The following is a 17,111-nucleotide window of genomic DNA, read 5'->3' on the forward strand; positions in this document are numbered from 1 at the left end:
CCATAAATACGCTTTCCTTTGCCTCTACGAAGATCAGAGTTTTTGTGACATTTTCCCCCTTCTATTTTAGTTCTTTCAGGCTGTGCATTCTGTTTAGTTCATTACAAAAATATCACAAACTGGGTTGTTTATAAACAACAGAAGTTTATTTCTCATGGTTCTGGAGCTAGGAAGTCTAAGATCAAGGTGCCAGCTGCCTCAGTGTCTGCTGAGAGCCTGTTTCCTGGTTCACAGACGAACGTTTTCTCACTGTGTCCTCACATGGAGGAAGTGGGGAGGGAGCTCTCTGGAGCCTCTTTTATAAGGGTGCTAATCCCATCCGTGAGGACTCCTCCCTCATCACCTGATCACCTCCCAAGGGCCCTACCTCCAAATACCATCACCTTGGGGGTTAGGATTTAACATATGAATTGGAGGGGGACACATTTAGTCCACTGCACATTCAAATCTGAAAGATTCCTTAGTGGCATCCCTGTGTGCCTGTCCCATTAGTGTTGTGCTGCTGACCTGGGTAGCAAAGGCTGAGTCTCCGCTCCAACTGGTCCATTTTGCAAATGCGGTACTGTGAGTATTGCATTTGCACAGCCAGGGTCCTCCTTCCCCTGAAAATTCAAACGAGGCCACAGACAGCTGGCAATTTCAACTGCATCTCATTTTCCTCAGCTCTTACTCATTTCTGTGCCTGAGAGGGACTGAATGGGTGGGGGATGGTGACAATTTGCATTTATATAGAATCCCAGCTTTAAGTTAATTAATCAAAACACTAAGCTACCCTGACAAATCCTTCAGGGAAAGCAGAAAGCTAAACCCTGCTGCACCTTGTTTGAAATAATGATTCAGGCTGCAGCAAAATCTCACAACAGGCCCCCTGAAGCGCTCAACCTACCACCTGCGGAGAATCTTTCTACAGGAGGATTTCATTCACTTACCCCAACAAGATGATTTTCCTTTCCACTATTCGTATCTCCACTCACCTCTGTACCCACTACCCAGGCAAAAACACTCCATGATTAAAGACAGAAAACATGCTCAAGAGGAAGAGAGATGTTTCCTGAAGTAAATAAGAAAAGTAAAACAATCCACGAAGGGCTGGGTTGCATGCCTGACCCAGGTGGGTTGAGGCAGAGTGCCAGGCCCTAGGCAGTGGACACACACCAAGCAGCCATGACACCAGCAATCACACCCTTTGGGTTCCTCACACCAGACACACTGTGGGAGGCTGTGAGGAAACCACCGACCAGCATTAACGTTAAAAGAGAGGTAGCAATAAGATATCAAATTCCAAACTGACTCTAGTATAACATCACATGACAGATAAAGAGGGAAATCAAAATATTTTGCTCCAAAATGTTTCTTTGCCATATTTTGAAATGGTCCTGCATCTTTTATGGGGGAAAATTTGTGTCTGTAAAGAATCTCTGTTAACATGGATTCTTTCCCCTTTCAGGCCCTCCCGATCCTGAAAAGATTAACTAAGAGTCTAGCACCTTTTAAAGGCCTAAATAAGAAACATTTGCCAAATATTGTCTCTAAGAAGTCTCAACTATGAGACTTCACCTATATAACGAGAACCTTGGTCTCCACAACCTCTTATCTTAACCCCGACACTCCTTTCTATTGATTTCAGGTCTTTAGATAATAACTCTTTTAACCAATTTCCAGTCAGAAAATCTTTGAATCCACCTATGACCTGTAAACCCTCCCCACTTCAAATTGTCCTGCCTTTCCAGACCAAACCAATGCATACCTCACATGTATCAATTAATGTCTTATGTCTCCCTAAAACGTATAATACCAAGCTATAGTCTGACCACCTTGGGCACATGTTTTCAAAACCTGTGAGACTGTGCCTGAGGCTATGGTTGCTCATTTTTTGGCTCAGAGTAAACCTCTTTAAATATTTTACAGAGTCTGACTCTTTTCACTGACACTCCCAAACAAAATTTTCCAAGGGACTTTCCTTCAGGTTGTGTCTTAGGCAGTTTGAGGGGCACCAGCCCTGAGGAGCTGCCCAAGGAGTTGTGGTGACCTCTCAGCCAGGTGGCCAGGACAAAGCCATCAGACACACAGACATGTCACCTAAACAGGTGTGCACACACACTCATAGGTAAAGGCAAACGTAGAAGCAACATTCACCAAAATGAGGCAACAGAGAGGCCAAAACAGGTGTCATGGGCCCGGCACTGAGGGGACATGACACTCAGGCTGAAGGGAATGGGCATTTGCCCCTAAGCAAAATTCAGCTGCCCAAAGCAACATCCCGCTGAGGAATGAATGGTACTCTCTGAATTCCAGGGTCAAGTCAAGCTGCCACTAAAATCTGATTTTGCTTCTTCTTTCTTTACTCATTCCTCAGCAGCCCCTCATCCCCCACAGACTAAGAATCACCACACACACTGGCCACCTCACCAGCTGAGGGCAAGAGATGAGGCAGAGAACATCTACAGTGGCGATATGGTTTGGCTGTGGTCCCCAGTCAAATCACATCTTGAATTGTAATCCCTATAATCCCCACGTGTCAAGGGAGGGCCCAGTGGGAGGTGACTGGATTATGGGGGCAGTTGTTCCTATGCTGTTCTCATGATAGTGAGTTCTCACGAGATCTGATGGTTTGATAAGGGGCTCTTCCCCCTTTGCTTTCTTCATACATGCTCACTGTCTCCTGCGGCCATGTGAGAAGGTCCAAGCTTGCTTACCCTTTGCCTTCTGCCGTGATTGTAAGTTTCCTGAGGCCTCCCTCGCCATGCAGAACTGTGAGTCAATTAAACCTCTTTCCTTTATAAATTACCCAGTCTCAAGTAGTATATTTATAACAGTCTAAGAACAGGCTAATACAAGTAGGGTGGGGTGTGGGTGTGTCTTAGCTCAGGCTGCTGTGATAAAGATACCATAGCCTGGGTGGAGTAAACAACAAACATTTCTTCCTCAGTTCTGGAGCTGAAAGTCCAGGATCAGGGTGCCAACATGGCCAGGTTCTTGGTAAGGGCATTCTTTCTGCCTTCTTGTGTCTTCACCTGGCAGAGAGAGGAAGAAAGCTCTCTCCTGTCTCTTCTTATAAGGGGACAAATCCCATCATTAGCTCTCCACCCTCAAGAACTAATTACCTCCCGGGTTTCAATATATGAATTTGCAGGGCAGGGAGTGGGACACAAACACGGAGTTCCTAACAGGACACTCTCCAGAGTTGGACCCAGAACACTGCAGGAAGTAGAAACCAACTGTAGAGAAATAATATGCACCATCCCTACTCTAAAGTATAATTTACCCACAATGGTCACCCCAGGAAGATTAAATGATATGCTAGCGGGAAAAAGGGCAGAAAAAATATCTGCACAGAGTTGACAAGAATGGCATGCTGGGTTCTGGACAGAAGTGTAGTTATAATTAATCATTAATCAGGCCGCACTTTGGCCCAGTTCCTTGTTGCTAAATGTCACTGGGTCCTTACTATTTGCATCCCCGTTGTTCCTAGAGATAGGATTTCTGATGTTAGGTCAGAAGACTATCTAAAAATTGATTTGCTCCACATTGTTACTATAAATAGGATCCCGGACATTAGAATCATTAGACTTTTATTTAAGGATTGCTTAAGATGTTTTTCAGACTCTAAATTCCAGCAACCAGTTTGATAGCCCCCACAGAGAAACAGGATGAGCATGAGAGCACAACTGCTTCATCTCCCTGTGCCGTGACTACACCCTGCACTCTTCAGCCAATCAACACTCTCCACCCTTTGACCCCCTCCAAAACCCTTAAAAACTCTAACCCCGAATTCCTCAGGGAGATTTTTTTTTTCTTTTTTTTGAGACAGAGTCTCGCGCTGTCGCCAGGCTGGAGTGCAGTGGTGCAATCTCGGCTCACTGTAACCTCTGACTGCTTGGTTCAAGCAATTGTCCTGCCTCAGCCTCCTGAGTAGCTGAGATTACCAGCACGCACCACCATGCCCAGCTGATTTTTGTATTTTTAGTAGAGACAGGGTTTCACCATGTTGGCCAGGATGGTCTCAATCTCCTGACCTCATGATCTGCCCACTTCAGCCTCCCAAAATGCTGGGATTACAGGCATGAGCCACTGCACCTGGCCGGGAGATAAATTTGAATTTCCCTCCCATCTCCTCTTTTGGTGACCCTGTGATCAAACCTCTTTCTCAGCTGCAACCCAGTGTCTCAGTGTAATGACTTGCTGTGTGCATCGGGCAATGAGTGTATTAAAGTTACACGAGTTCAAAGCTCATTGGGGAAGTGCCCCTCCATAGTTACCCATCTACCCACTGGAGCTGACAAGAATAGAGGCTGGGGTGCCAGCAGATCAGATAGGGTGAAGGGGGGGTTACGTAGAGAGAACTGGAAAGGAGGGGGCTTTCCAACTAGAGGGGTGGAAGGAAAGCATCACAAGTGATCTAGTGACACAAAAAGGCCAGGCTGCCTGGCTGGATGTGTTCTACAGAAGGTGGTCAGTGTAACAGAAGAGGCACCAGCAAAAAGTCAGGTTCTATGCCCCTGCCTCTCCTGACTGACACCACCCCTCAGCAAGTAAGAGAGGCTGAGGGACAGACTAGGGAGATGTGGCTCGGGCCACATCTGGGTACTTCAAATGTTGGAGTGGGTAGTTCAGACTTGATCCTGCCAGGAGCATCCTCTCTCTTGTGCCTAAGCAATGTAACCACCCAATGGGCTCATCTTGCCCACTGCCCAGATACAGCTGATTTATCAAAACAGGGGAATTGCAATAGAGAAAGAGGAGTTAGCTAAGTGAAAGACCAGAGTTTTATTATTACTCAAATCAGCCTCTCTGAAAATCCAGAGGTTATAGTTTTTTAACAATAGTTTGGTGGCCAGGGGAGCTAGGGAAGGGGTGCTGCTGATTTGTTGGGGATGCAATCATAGGGTCATGGAAAATAGTCCTCATGTGCTGAGTCAGCTTCTGGGTGAGGGCCATGGGTCCGGGTGGAGTCCTCTGGTTGTCAGAAATGTAAAAATCTGAAAAGACATCTCAACAGGCCAATTTTAGGTTCTACAATAGTGATGTTACTTACAGGAGTAATGGAGGAAATTGCAAATCTTGTAACCTCCAAATCAATGGCTGGTCATCATTTACCTATGCCTGCATTCTAGCAGAAATCAGGCCCCTCTAATAATCCTAACCTTTCGAACCTGTGGCAAAAGTAGTTTAGTTTTGGGAAGGGCTATTATCATCCTTGCCTTAAGGTTAAACCAGAAACTAAATTTCTCCAAAAGCTAGCTTGGTCCATGCTCCAGAAAGACCAAGGTTAATTTGAAGTTTAAAGGCAGGATGGAATTTGTTAGATCAGGTCTCTTTGACTGTCATAATTTTCTCACTGCTATAATTTTTGCAAAAGTGGTTTCAACAATCCAGGATGATTTGTATAACAGATATCCTGTTTTTAAATTTTAATTTAATTTTTGAGGTTGAGTTTCACTCTTGTTGCCCAGGCTGGAGTGCAATGGCATGATCTTGGCTCACTGCAACCTCCGCCTCTCAGGTTCAAGTGATTCTCCTGCCTCAGCCTTCTGTGTAGCTGGGATTACAGGTGTAATCCCACCACACCCAGTCTTTTTTTCTTTTTTTAAGACAAAGTCTTGTTCTGTCACTCAGGGCGAGTGCAGTGGCACAATCATGGCTCACTGCAGCCTCAGCCTTCCAGGCTCAAGCAATCCTCCCACCTTAGCCTCCCGAGAGGCTGGGACTACAGACACATACCACCACGCCTGGCTAATTTTTCACTTTTTAGTTTTTTAGGGATGGGGTGGTCTCACTCACTATATTGTCCAGGCTGGTCTTGAATTTCTGGACTCAAAAGATCCTCCCACCTCAGCCTCTCAAAGTGCTGGGATTACAGATGGGAGCCACTGTGCCTGGCCTCAGATTAGCCTGTCCTTAAGTGTTTCTCAAATGTTCCTCCTGCCTAGCCTGCTTCCAGGACTTCCGGGTGTCTCTGCTTCTTCCATTCTTTATGTTCGTGCTCAAAATATCTACCAATTTTCACTTCCTAGTTGGTTTCCTGTGATTGTTTCTATATCTTGTGGCCAAGTTATTAGCACCTCATTTCATTTAAAAAGTCAAAACATGCTTACCTGCTTCACCCCAAATATGCTAATCTCTGATGGTACAAATGGTCCCCTGTGATTAGACCTTCCTGTTGTGTCTCCCCTGCAGCTAATCAGGAAAGCATCCACCTTTGACAATCACTCATCCTGGCGGCTCTATTTCCTCTGTATCATTTGTTCTCTGTTGCTTCCCTGAGGATAGCATCAGCTCATGTTAGACCAGATAACCCGGAGCCCATTAGCAGGCTCCAACACAGATCGCTGTAGACAGAGGCTGGACGTTGGCCCAACTCCAAGGAGGGATCGCAGCCTTTCTGCGGTTGCAAGCATTTGGGAGGAACACTTGGTTGTGGCAGCAGTCAAGACGGGAGCCTCCAGAAGTGAACACTGAAGCCTTCCCTTGTTGCTGCTGTGCTCCCCTTCACGCCCTCAGATGACTGTGTTAATTTCCAAAAGTAAAATCAGGGGTTTCCTCCAAAAGTTTAACCCAAAATTTAAGTATCATCTTTAATTCATAAAAGCGCTATTTAGTAACTGAAAGAGTAGGTATAAGGTGATTGTTCTATTAGTAGATTCAGAACTTGTGGGATTCCCTAACCCATATAACCAACGGATTTGAGATCTGCTGGTCTTCCTGCATGTTCCATGGTTGAAATAAAGGGATTTTTGTTTTCTTATTTAAGAAAGTGAGACAAGTGGTGACAGAGATGGAAATAAAAAGGTAAAAGCTGAAAGGCGATAGTTATAAGCATCAAAAAAAAAAAAGAGACAGAGAGAGAAAACAGACAAAACTTAGCCATTAAGGAAAAGTGTACCTTATATGTGTAACTGATAAATCCACTTTTGATGGAGAAAGAGTGCGTGTTCTTTTGAGATGAGTAAGGTAGTTCAAGGCTGTGTAGCAGTATTTCCTGAGGTGAGGGATAAACAGATGAAACAAACATTTCAGTAAGGTATGAAAATTAGGACATTTGAATCCATGTATAGAGTTGCCAGGTGAAACACAGGACACCCAGTCATATTTCAATTTCGGGTAAATAATTAATAATTTTTAAACCCAAGTATGTTCCAAGTCTTACATATTAAAGATTATTCATTATTTATATGAAATTCAAATTTAACTGAGCATCTTATATTTTTATTTGCTAAGTCTCATAACCCTAATAATGCAGAAAAAGAAATGGAAAACAAAAACTCTCATGGAGTTTGGCATGAGAATGGCATTTAGAATACAAGAGAAAGGTCACTGAGAGGTTATCCAATGAACACCACAAAGGGTTTTTTTAATAGAGGATGTTGAAAAAAACATGTGGTAAAGAGCCAGCTTCTTGGCTCCATGAAAGGCTGGCTTTGTTTCTTTGCAGGATGGAGGCTGCCCTCGCTAACCTCAATTTACAGCCAGATTGGAAAACTCTCTCAGAGTAGAACTGGTCTCCATGAGAACATGCTGGCTGCCAAATACCCAGAGGCTTTTTCAAGTGCCAGGTGTGCAGAGCCCAGAGAAGGTGCTCAATGGAAAATGGCAGGTTGAATGAGAGGCAGTGGAGGAATTCTCTAAATTTTAGCATCTAAAGAATGGGCAACTATTTCATAAAATGAATTAACCCAAAGTGTTCCTATCTGGACTCTGGCCCATGTTCAATTTTTAAGTATAAAAATGAACAGACTGGCCAGGCTCAGTGGCTCACGCCTGTAATCCCAGCACTTTGGGAGGCCAAGGTGGGTGGATCACTTGAGGCCAGGAGTTTGAGACCAGCCTGGCCATCATGGTGAAACTCCATCTCCACTAAAAATTATAAAAATTAGCTGGGCATGGTGGCACGTACCTGTAATCCCACCTACTTGGGAGGCTGAGGCATGAGAATTGCTGGAACCCGGGAGACAGAGGTTGCAGTGAGCCAAGATTGCATCACTGCACTCCAGCCTGAATGATGGAGTGAGACTTGGTCTCAAAAAAAAAAAAAAAAAAAAAAATTATCCTCTGTGGTGGCAAGCGCCTATAATCCCAACTTCTCAGGACGCTGAGTTGGGAGAGTTGCTTGTGCCAAGGAGGTAGAGGCTACAGTGAACTGAGACTGCACCACAGCACTCCAGCCTGGGCAACAGAGCAGGCCTCTATGTCTGGAAAAAAAGAAAAAGAACAGATCTTCAGCCAAAGTCACTCAGCTGTTTAACGGCAGCACTAGGAACAAGAAGCTTTCAGGCAAGAAATCATCATGTTGGGCCATCTACCTTAGTGTGTATTTCCATTCAAGAACTTGCCTTCCCACTTGATAGCCAAGACTTTCATCTTTACAGTACGGAATGAAACCACACTTTTCCAGAGGCATAATTCTTTATGCATTGAGTAATAAAGCAATTTACACAGTTCCTGTTTTCTCAGTTCTTTGGTCCAGCTCAGTTGGTTTGCTTTGGAAAACCCTCACACTGCAGAATCCTTCCAACTACCCTCTTATTTATTTGCAGATTTATGATTATCCAAATGAACTTGGTCCCTGTCAATTTAGATATGCTTTAGGTAGAACTTTTTTTCATCTCTTGTCCTGTTAGATTGATGGAAAAGTAATTGCAGTTTTTTTTTCCATTAAAAGTAATGGCAAGAACCGCAATTACTTTTGCACCAAAATACTTCTCATTTATCCTGTCCCTATTAAGTGATAGTTCATAACCCATCATTTAAATCTAAGCTGCACATTTAGTTGGGAGTCATATACTTTGGAGGTTAGGATAAAGTTTAATTTCTGTTTATTTTATTATGCATCTGTGTCTTTGATAAAATTTGGAAAGATTCCCAAAGACCTGTGGGCACTTGGCATGTTTTTAAAGCTATGGGAATCAACAAATGAATCTGGATCTTGAGCACAGTCTCTCCTATGAAAGGGAAAAAAATCCATGCACTCAGGTTGGGCTTCCTGTTTTCCCTTGGATGCCCAGTACACTAACGTCGAGACTGAACTCGGGTCTACTGACCTTGAAGCACCAGGCAGCACCTTCGAAATGCTGTCTGAAGGGACGCCATTGTGATATTGTAAAATGTATGTTTGGGTTTCCTACCCATTTCCTGACATACAACTCCAAAAATTCTTGGAATCTTCAGTGATATGTGTCTTTCTGTGTGCCAGTGGGCTGACTGGTGGCCGGCAGCCCCTAGATAGCTTCAGGATGGGGACTGGTCACCAGAAAGACCAAGGCAGGACTAGAAGATGGGGACTTTCAGCCCCAACCCCACCTCCAGGGAGGGGAGAGGGGCGGAAGTTTAAGGTGATCACCGATAGCCACTGGTTTTATGCATCAGGCCCACATAATAAAGCCTCTATAAAAACTCAAAAGGACAATGTTGTGAGAGCTTCCAGATAGCTAAACTCATGGAGGTTCCTGAAGGGTGGTACTCCTGGGAAGCTCATGGAAGCTTCACACCTCTTCCCCCTTACCTTGCCCTATGCGTCTCTTCATCTGTATCCTTTGTAATGTCCTTTATCATAAACCACTAAACATGTTTCTCTGAGCTGCTCTAGCAAACTGATTGAAGCCAAGGAAAGGGTTGTGAGAACCCCAATTTGTAGCCAGTAGGTCAGAAACACTGGCAAAATAACCTGGAGCTTGCAATTGGCATCAGAAGTTAGAGGTGGAGGCAATCTTGGGGACTGAGCCCTCAGCCTGTGGGATCTGACGTTATCTCCAGGTAGATAGGTTGGAGTCAAACTGGGCCAGAGGATACCCAGCTGGTGTCCCCTCCAGAACTGACTGATTGCTTGCTTGTCGGTGGGGAGACATCCCACACATGTGGTCACAGGAGTCTTGTGTGTTGATTGTTGTGGTATGAGAGCAGAGGACAAACAGTTTGAGTTTTTCCACACTCAGTCATCGTCCATGACAATTTCCCTGATCACAGTCACAATTCCCTCACCTTCACGGATGCCTTTTGCTGGAGCTCCAGAAGAAGCTACCAGGTTTTACACCCCAACCTGTTGTTCTTTAGACATGTGGTGAGAAGAAGTGCCTGCTTTGATCTGAGGAAACAGAATAGCAATTTCTGAGTACCTGCCCTATACCAGATACTGAGCTAGACAGCTGGGAAGTATAGAGATAGAATTGACTCTCTCTCTTCAAAGGGCCTTGAGATATATAGTTAAAGAATTATAACACAAGGCAAACCACAAGACATGCCCTTAAAAAGTACAGAATGTTGGCTAGGTGTGGTGGCTCTCAGCTGTAATCCCAGCACTTTGGGAGGCTAAGGTGAGTGGATTGCTTGAGGTCGGGAGTTCAAGCCGAGCCTAGCCAACATGGTGAAACCCCGTCTCTACTAAAAATACAAAACATTAGCTGAGGGGGTGGCACGAGCCTGTAATGCCAGTTACTCGGGAGGCTGAGGTGGGAGAATCGCTTGAACCCAGGAGGCAGAGGTTGCAATGAGCTGAGATCATGCCACTGCACTCCAGCCTGGGCAACAGAAGGAGACTCGGTTTCAAAAAAAAAACTACAGAATGTTAGAGGAGTGAAGAGGAAGGAGTAATCAGGAAATAGTATTATAGCTTTAAAAAGATTCCCATTTTGACAAAGGTGAAGGTCAAGGCAAGTCAGATATGGTGCAAAGGGGGAAGCAGGTTCCATCAACAGGCAGTGGTCAGGTGGTGCAGGACCTAAAATATCCTGGTCTGACTTTCAAGGTGCTCCTCAGCAGACAGTGAGTCATCTTAGCATCTCCCTGTCACCCAGGCCCTATGGTGTAACTATCTTCATCCACCCTAGGCACTTTGTCCAGCCACCCACCAGACATGAAACTTTTTGACCTGTCTGTATGAATAGACAGCTGCTTTAAACTGGCATTCAACTTTTGCTAAACAGCTCCTGAGGGCCAAAGTCATCTTCTAGACCTAGAGAAGGAAGAGTTATTTTCCAGGAGGACTACTCTTTAAAAAGCATGACACAGGCATGTCACAGCCATGCCCTTTACATGCCCCTGAAGGAAAGCTGTTAAAGACCAGAGCAAGAGTGGAGAGATAAGAAGAGCTACCTGAATATAAATGACCTCTTGCACCCCGGTCTGTGACCAGAGCATGGCCCCAGGGAAGCTGTGTTCCTCCTCCAGTGAACGAGGCCAGCTGTCCACAAACTGAAGAATGTCACCCTTAGATGGGATATGCGTTCCACATCCTCAACCTCTACACGTCCTCCTTAAAACTGATTGTCAGGGAAGTTCCTGGGGTAGCTCAGTGGGCTGTTCCCCTGCCTCTTGTACCTTTCACAATCTCCCTTCTCTCTGTTTATAAGAGAAGACATACACCTTTTACCATCCTGAAACTTATTATAATACACTGTCCTGCTAATCCCAGCACTTTGGGAGGCCAAGGCGGGTGGATCACAAGACCAGCCTGACCAACATGGAGAAACCCAGTCTCTACTAAAAATACAAAGTTAGCCAGGCGTGGTGGCACATGCCCGTAATCCCAGCTACTCGGGAGGCTGAGGCAGGGGAATCACTTGAACCTGGGAGGTGGAGGTTGCGGTGAGCCAACATCATGCCATTGCACTCCAGCCTGGGCAACAAGAGCGAAACTTCGTCTCAAAAAAAAAAAAAAAGAACTTGCACCAAACAATGGGACAATAAGAAAATTTAGAGCTAAGACAGGAGAGTCCCATGAAAGTAAAACTCCTTTTGCTTTCTTAGAAGGCACCCCTAAAGGGGCAATGACTGGGTCACCTGCACCAGCTCTATCTAGTCACCTGCCTCAGTGTTAGAAGTCAGCAGTGCAACGATGTCCTCCAAAGCACAGTTCTGTTGAATTTAAGTCAGGCAGTGATATGGTTTGACTGTGTCTCCACCCAAATCTCATCTTGAATTGTAGCTTCCATAAATCCCAGGTGTTGTGGGAGGGTGCCAGTGGGAGATCATTGAGTCATGGGGGCAGTTTCCCACATACTGTTTTCATGGTAATGAGTAAGTCTCGCAACATGAAGGTTTTATACGGGGTTTCCCCTTTCGCTTGGCTCTCTTTCTCTCTTGCCTGCTGCCATGTAAGACATCCCATTGCTCTTCCTTCATCTTCCACCATGATTACGAGGCCTCTCCAGCCACGTGGAACTGTGAGTCCATTAAACCTCCTTTTCTTTATAAATTACTCAGTCTCGGATAAGTCTTTATCAGCAGCGTGATTAATACAGTCAAGTAAACTATTTTTCTGTCAGAAAGCAATTCAAAGTTAGCTGATTGGTTTGACAATGAGGGCTGGCTTTGCCCACCAGGTGATACAGACGGTGTTTTTCATAAATTAAACTGGATACGCTCAATCTGCAACTATTTAAAGCTCAGAAAATGTGTGGGAAAGAACATCCTTTGCAACTATTAACCTGATGAGGCAAATTTAGATGTCAACTTAAAAACATGCAAGGAGGCACATGATTATTCACAATTGTTTTAGCGGGGGGATGTGAGAAAATCTGGAAGACCACTGAATCTTCCAGTTCTCTTCAAATTAACCAGTGTTGGGAAGTTCGTTTAACCACCTAGAGTTGTGATTCTAGTTTTGCTCTGCAGAGGGCAGCATTGCTAAAATATTATTCGACTGTAAAGAAAGGATCTTTTGTTTTTAAAACAAGTTCTTTTTAGGCTAACTTATCTCTCCTGTCTTGTGACAATTTTTTTTAATTTTTAATTTTGTGGGTACATAGTAGGTCTATATATTTGTGGGGTACATGAGATATTTGGGTACAAGCATGCAATCCATAATAATCACATCATGGAAAGTAGGGTATCCATCCCCTCAGGCATTTATCCTTTGTGTTACAAACCATCCAACTATACTGTTTTAGTTGTTTTTAAATGTACAATTAAATTATTATTGACTATAGTCACCCTGTTGTGCTATCAAATACTAGGTCTAAGCTTCAGCATTTGCGACCTCAAGGAGAGAGTTACTATTTGACCAGAACAGAAACACAAAAGGCCTCTGTGTCAGGCACATTTTTCCAGGGCAGAAACAGCATTTTTTTCCTTTTCTAAACAATTATCTTTCTTTCCAGAGTCTAACACACGGCCCAGCACCAACAAGCGAGTGCCCAAAAAGTGTATGATGAATGGAAAGTAGAGCAGTCTCCAACTCCAGGGACGCTTTGGGTTAAACATGCAAGACATGGCTCACCAGCATTCCTGAAACCCTAAAACCCCCCTTGATCAGATTGCTCCAAGTTCAAACAGTCCTTAGAAAGAGCAGCCACCACCTAGAAGGACTTTGGCACCGGCTGACACAAAATAGCCCAACTCCAGCTACACCTGGTTACGGTGCTCTTTGGCCCCCGGAAATCTTCTGATGCCATTTCACTAAGAAAGTCACATGACTTTCTTATAGTTAGTAAATTCCTGCCAGGCCTTAAATAAATGGCCAAAATTCTACACTTAAAGCGCAGGTTAAGTACAGAGACAAATTACCCATACTTCCAGGTGAATTCAGCTGTATCAGGAATTGAAACTTGCTCTCAAAATAAGAAAGGAAAGGGAGATCAGGTTGAAAGAAAAAGCATGAAGTAATGAATTTTGACTCTGAGGTTCTCAATTCCTCTTTTCCAGCCTTGTGTCTCCTCCCTGTGGTGTTCAGCTCCTACCCACAGCTAAGTGTCTGCAAGTTATTTCTGGCTGCAGAAATTGTCTTCAGGCAAGTTTTAACTTGTGGGTATTAACTGCTTCCACCAGAGCATTTGAGTATTTGTTTAATTTGAACTAAAATAAAGGCTTATGCTTCCTGTAAAGAGATCCCGGCATCAGGAACAAGTGTGGCAGGCAGTGTTTCCAGAGAACAGGCTCTCTGGCTGCGGCTAAGCCTGGAGACAGGCAGGGGAGGAATACAGAGGCCTCCACCCAGTATCCTCCCATGGAGGTGCAAAGGTCCCACCACAAATAAGACAGGATGGGACTGAGTCAAGGTCTGTTGAACTAGAAACCTGTGTTCTTAACCCACCAACTCTGCTATTCTCACTCTCTGGACTGGCCCAGACTGGCCCTGGACAGGCTCAATACACATTTGTTTAATTAAAAACAAACAAACAAAATATCATTGAGAAAGAAAATAAACTTCACCTGAAGAATGTGAGCCATTTTAAATTATCAGGCCCAAAGAGGCATTGAAATGTGACAGCAATTTCGCCTCACTCCCCGCCTTGAGCTAAGTAATCACCTCTTGAAGCCACTTCCTATGTGGGCTCAAGACTGACTGACACCAAGTGGCCATACATGAACCTAACAGTGCCATATGCTAGATACCATAACTCTTACCCTATAGCTCAACAAGGTATAGCCAATCACGAATCAGTATTACATCTGTAAGCCCGTGAGAATTCCTGTCAAACAACTTTGTATCAGACTAATCCTTGTTTCCTTTTGCCTTTAGAAACCTGCTTGTGGTCAGGTATTGGGACTCATGCCTGTAATCCCAGTATTTTGGGAGACCGAGGCAAGAGGATCACTTGAGCCTAGAAGTTCAAGACCAGCCTGGGCAATATAGGGAGACCTTGTCTCTATGAAAAATTTAAAAATTAGCCAGGCATGGTGGCATGCACCTGTAATCCCAGCTACCTGGGAGGCTGAGATGGGAGGGTTGCTTGAAGCCAGCAGGCCAAGGCTGCAGTTAGCTATGATCGTGCCACTGCACACCAGCCTGGGTGATGGCGTGAGACCATGACTCAAAAAACAAACCAAAAAAAAAAAAGACCCTGCCTGTAACAAATACATAAGGGAGCACTTCCAAGACAACTTGGAAGTGTTTCCCAGGCCGCTGTCCTCACTGTGACTCAAGTTAACTCCTTAAAATTGTATTTTGTGTCTCAGCTTCTTCCTTTAGGTTAACTCCCATGCAGGGCTTTGAAAGAAATAAAAGGATATTACATCCTCTTGCATTAGTCTCGTAAGTAAAAATCACTAGTAAATACAATATTCATGGTCATAGGGAAAGGAGAAGGAAAGGTGAGAGGAGAGGACATGATATCTTTGACCTGTGTCCACCTCTCTTTCCCAATAGGCAAATGGAGAACCTGCTCTCTGGGAGAACAGTCAAATCAGTCCCACGGCCCTCTTCTCCCCGCAAGAACAACTGGTTCCTTCCTTCAGAGGAAGATGTGTTATCCCCACCAGAAGTGGTGAGCGCTTGGATTCCAAAACGGTTAAGAAATCGTAGATGTGACCTGCCTCATTCTGAAGAACCTCGGCCCAGCAGGTGTATGAAGCAATTAATTGCTCCACAAACCCTGAGAATTTCATCACTGGCCAGAGTAGCGCTGAGGAGCTGTCCTCTCTTCTGCTCGAGTGTCTTCACTCAGGGGATTCTGGCAGGCTGGTTTCCTGGACAGATGTTTCTCATCCACACCTGTGGACTTCAGGAAACCAAGGGTGACCTCCGCAGACATGGCCTTGATTTCCTTTCCACCAATGCCCATGAGATGTGGAAACTGAACGAACATCCACACCAGGACCATACACTGAAACAAGCAGGTCGGGGCAGGGAAACTCCATCACATCATGATGAAGCACAGATGCTGCGGCCCCCCAGGCCATTGTGTAGTAGAGGCGGCGTTATTTTACTATGCCTCCTCCCTGCCCTCAGTGAAGTCTGTGAAGGGAGGGGTCAGTGCAGCAAGGAGCTTGCTCTGCCCCAGAGGAGAGGGTAGAATATTCGAGGACACATGAAGGCAGTTACTCTGCCTACCTTTTAAAACCCTTTCCTCCTGGGGAACGGGTTTATTATGTACTCCTAAACAGACTATATCCATTTATTCACTCCTCTAAATCTTTGAGAAAAACCTACTATATGCCAAGCACTTTTCTAGGCAAAGGAAATGCAATAGCCCTTTCTTCCCATAACTTCCAGCCTGGTGGGGAATAAAGGAATTAAATAAGCAATTACACTAAAAGGTGCTCAGTGTCATAACAGGAGGGGTACAAGTGCCACAGAGCAGGTGCACCTAACATAATTCAGGCTGTTTCTGCCAGCTGTGGGATTTCATTTCATCCTACTTATAAGCTAATTCGTTAGCCTGTTACTGTATCGTGGATGTTGTCAGACGACATGAGACTCCTGGGTCAGAGACAAGGGGCCTTATTACTTACAGTCACAAAGCAGCATAAGCATTATGTTTGAATTGTTTTCCTTGCTTCCAAGTCCCAGAGGACAACATGGGGCTCAGATAAATGCTGTCATGCAGTAGGTTGTATTACAGGAGAAGAACCTAGGCTTGGGGAATCCACCTCTTTCATAGCCGGTGGTAAGGAAACCTGCTCTTTGTGGCGGGGAGATATTATCTCATCCCTCAAGGTTATTCACAGCAAATAACCTGAGAAAGGGCCCAAGTGAAAAACAGTCAAGCCCTTGCATTCTTGGAAAAACCGGCAAGAACATTCCGAGCTCGAGTACAAGGATGCTCAGGGCCTCTCATAATAGTCCTCCAGGAATTCAAATTTTGAATCCCCCTTCAAGCTCCCACTGCTTGAAGCCTTCTCAGACCCACAGCTCTCTCTTTCACCCAGAATTCTTTTTACCTTTACCTTCCATTTTGATATTTACTTATGTGCTGCTTTTTGTTGTCATCTTTTGTAGTCCCACAATGTCATCCACAAATAATGGCTCCAAAACAACTTCTGAAGAAATAAAAAGAAAGCCCTTCTGTAGCTACCTGTAGGTGACAGGTGGACAGAGAAGAGGCAGGAACTCTTCATTTGTGATATTCACTCTGAAATTACCTCAGGTAAAGGCTTAATTTCTTCCTGGCCTGTAAATTGAAGATAATGATATTTGCCTACCTTGCCTTTTGAATTAATTAGTGGTTGTGTTGCATTTTGAGTCTACAGATGAAAGCCTTTTAGTAAGTACAGGGCACCATCATGATCATCATTATCACCATCATCATCATCTTCATCATCATTGCTATCATTGCCTTGGGTTCTGAAGATAAAAGTGATGGAACTCCCACACAGAGCTTCCAAGAAACTAGACCTTTCTAGCCCTTTCAACCTCCTCCTCTATGCTTTTTAGAAGGACTAACTCATTTTCCCCTTTT

General features: G+C 44.6%; 1 protein-coding gene across 1 annotated transcript; it reads left to right on the top strand.

The window, feature by feature from the left end:
• Window positions 1-12,100: 12,100 nt before the first annotated feature.
• On the top strand, window positions 12,101-15,962 carry LOC105510014. Its single transcript, XM_011939587.1, has 3 exons — window positions 12,101-12,155; window positions 14,890-14,965; window positions 15,080-15,962. Exons 2-3 carry the CDS (start codon window positions 14,913-14,915, stop codon window positions 15,723-15,725), a joined length of 699 nt encoding a protein of 232 aa, XP_011794977.1. The 5' UTR covers window positions 12,101-12,155; window positions 14,890-14,912; the 3' UTR covers window positions 15,726-15,962.
• Window positions 15,963-17,111: the final 1,149 nt, after the last annotated feature.

This window comes from Colobus angolensis, unplaced genomic scaffold, assembly GCF_000951035.1.
Source record: "Colobus angolensis palliatus isolate OR3802 unplaced genomic scaffold, Cang.pa_1.0 Scaffold101, whole genome shotgun sequence".
Taxonomy (NCBI): Eukaryota; Metazoa; Chordata; class Mammalia; order Primates; family Cercopithecidae; genus Colobus; species Colobus angolensis.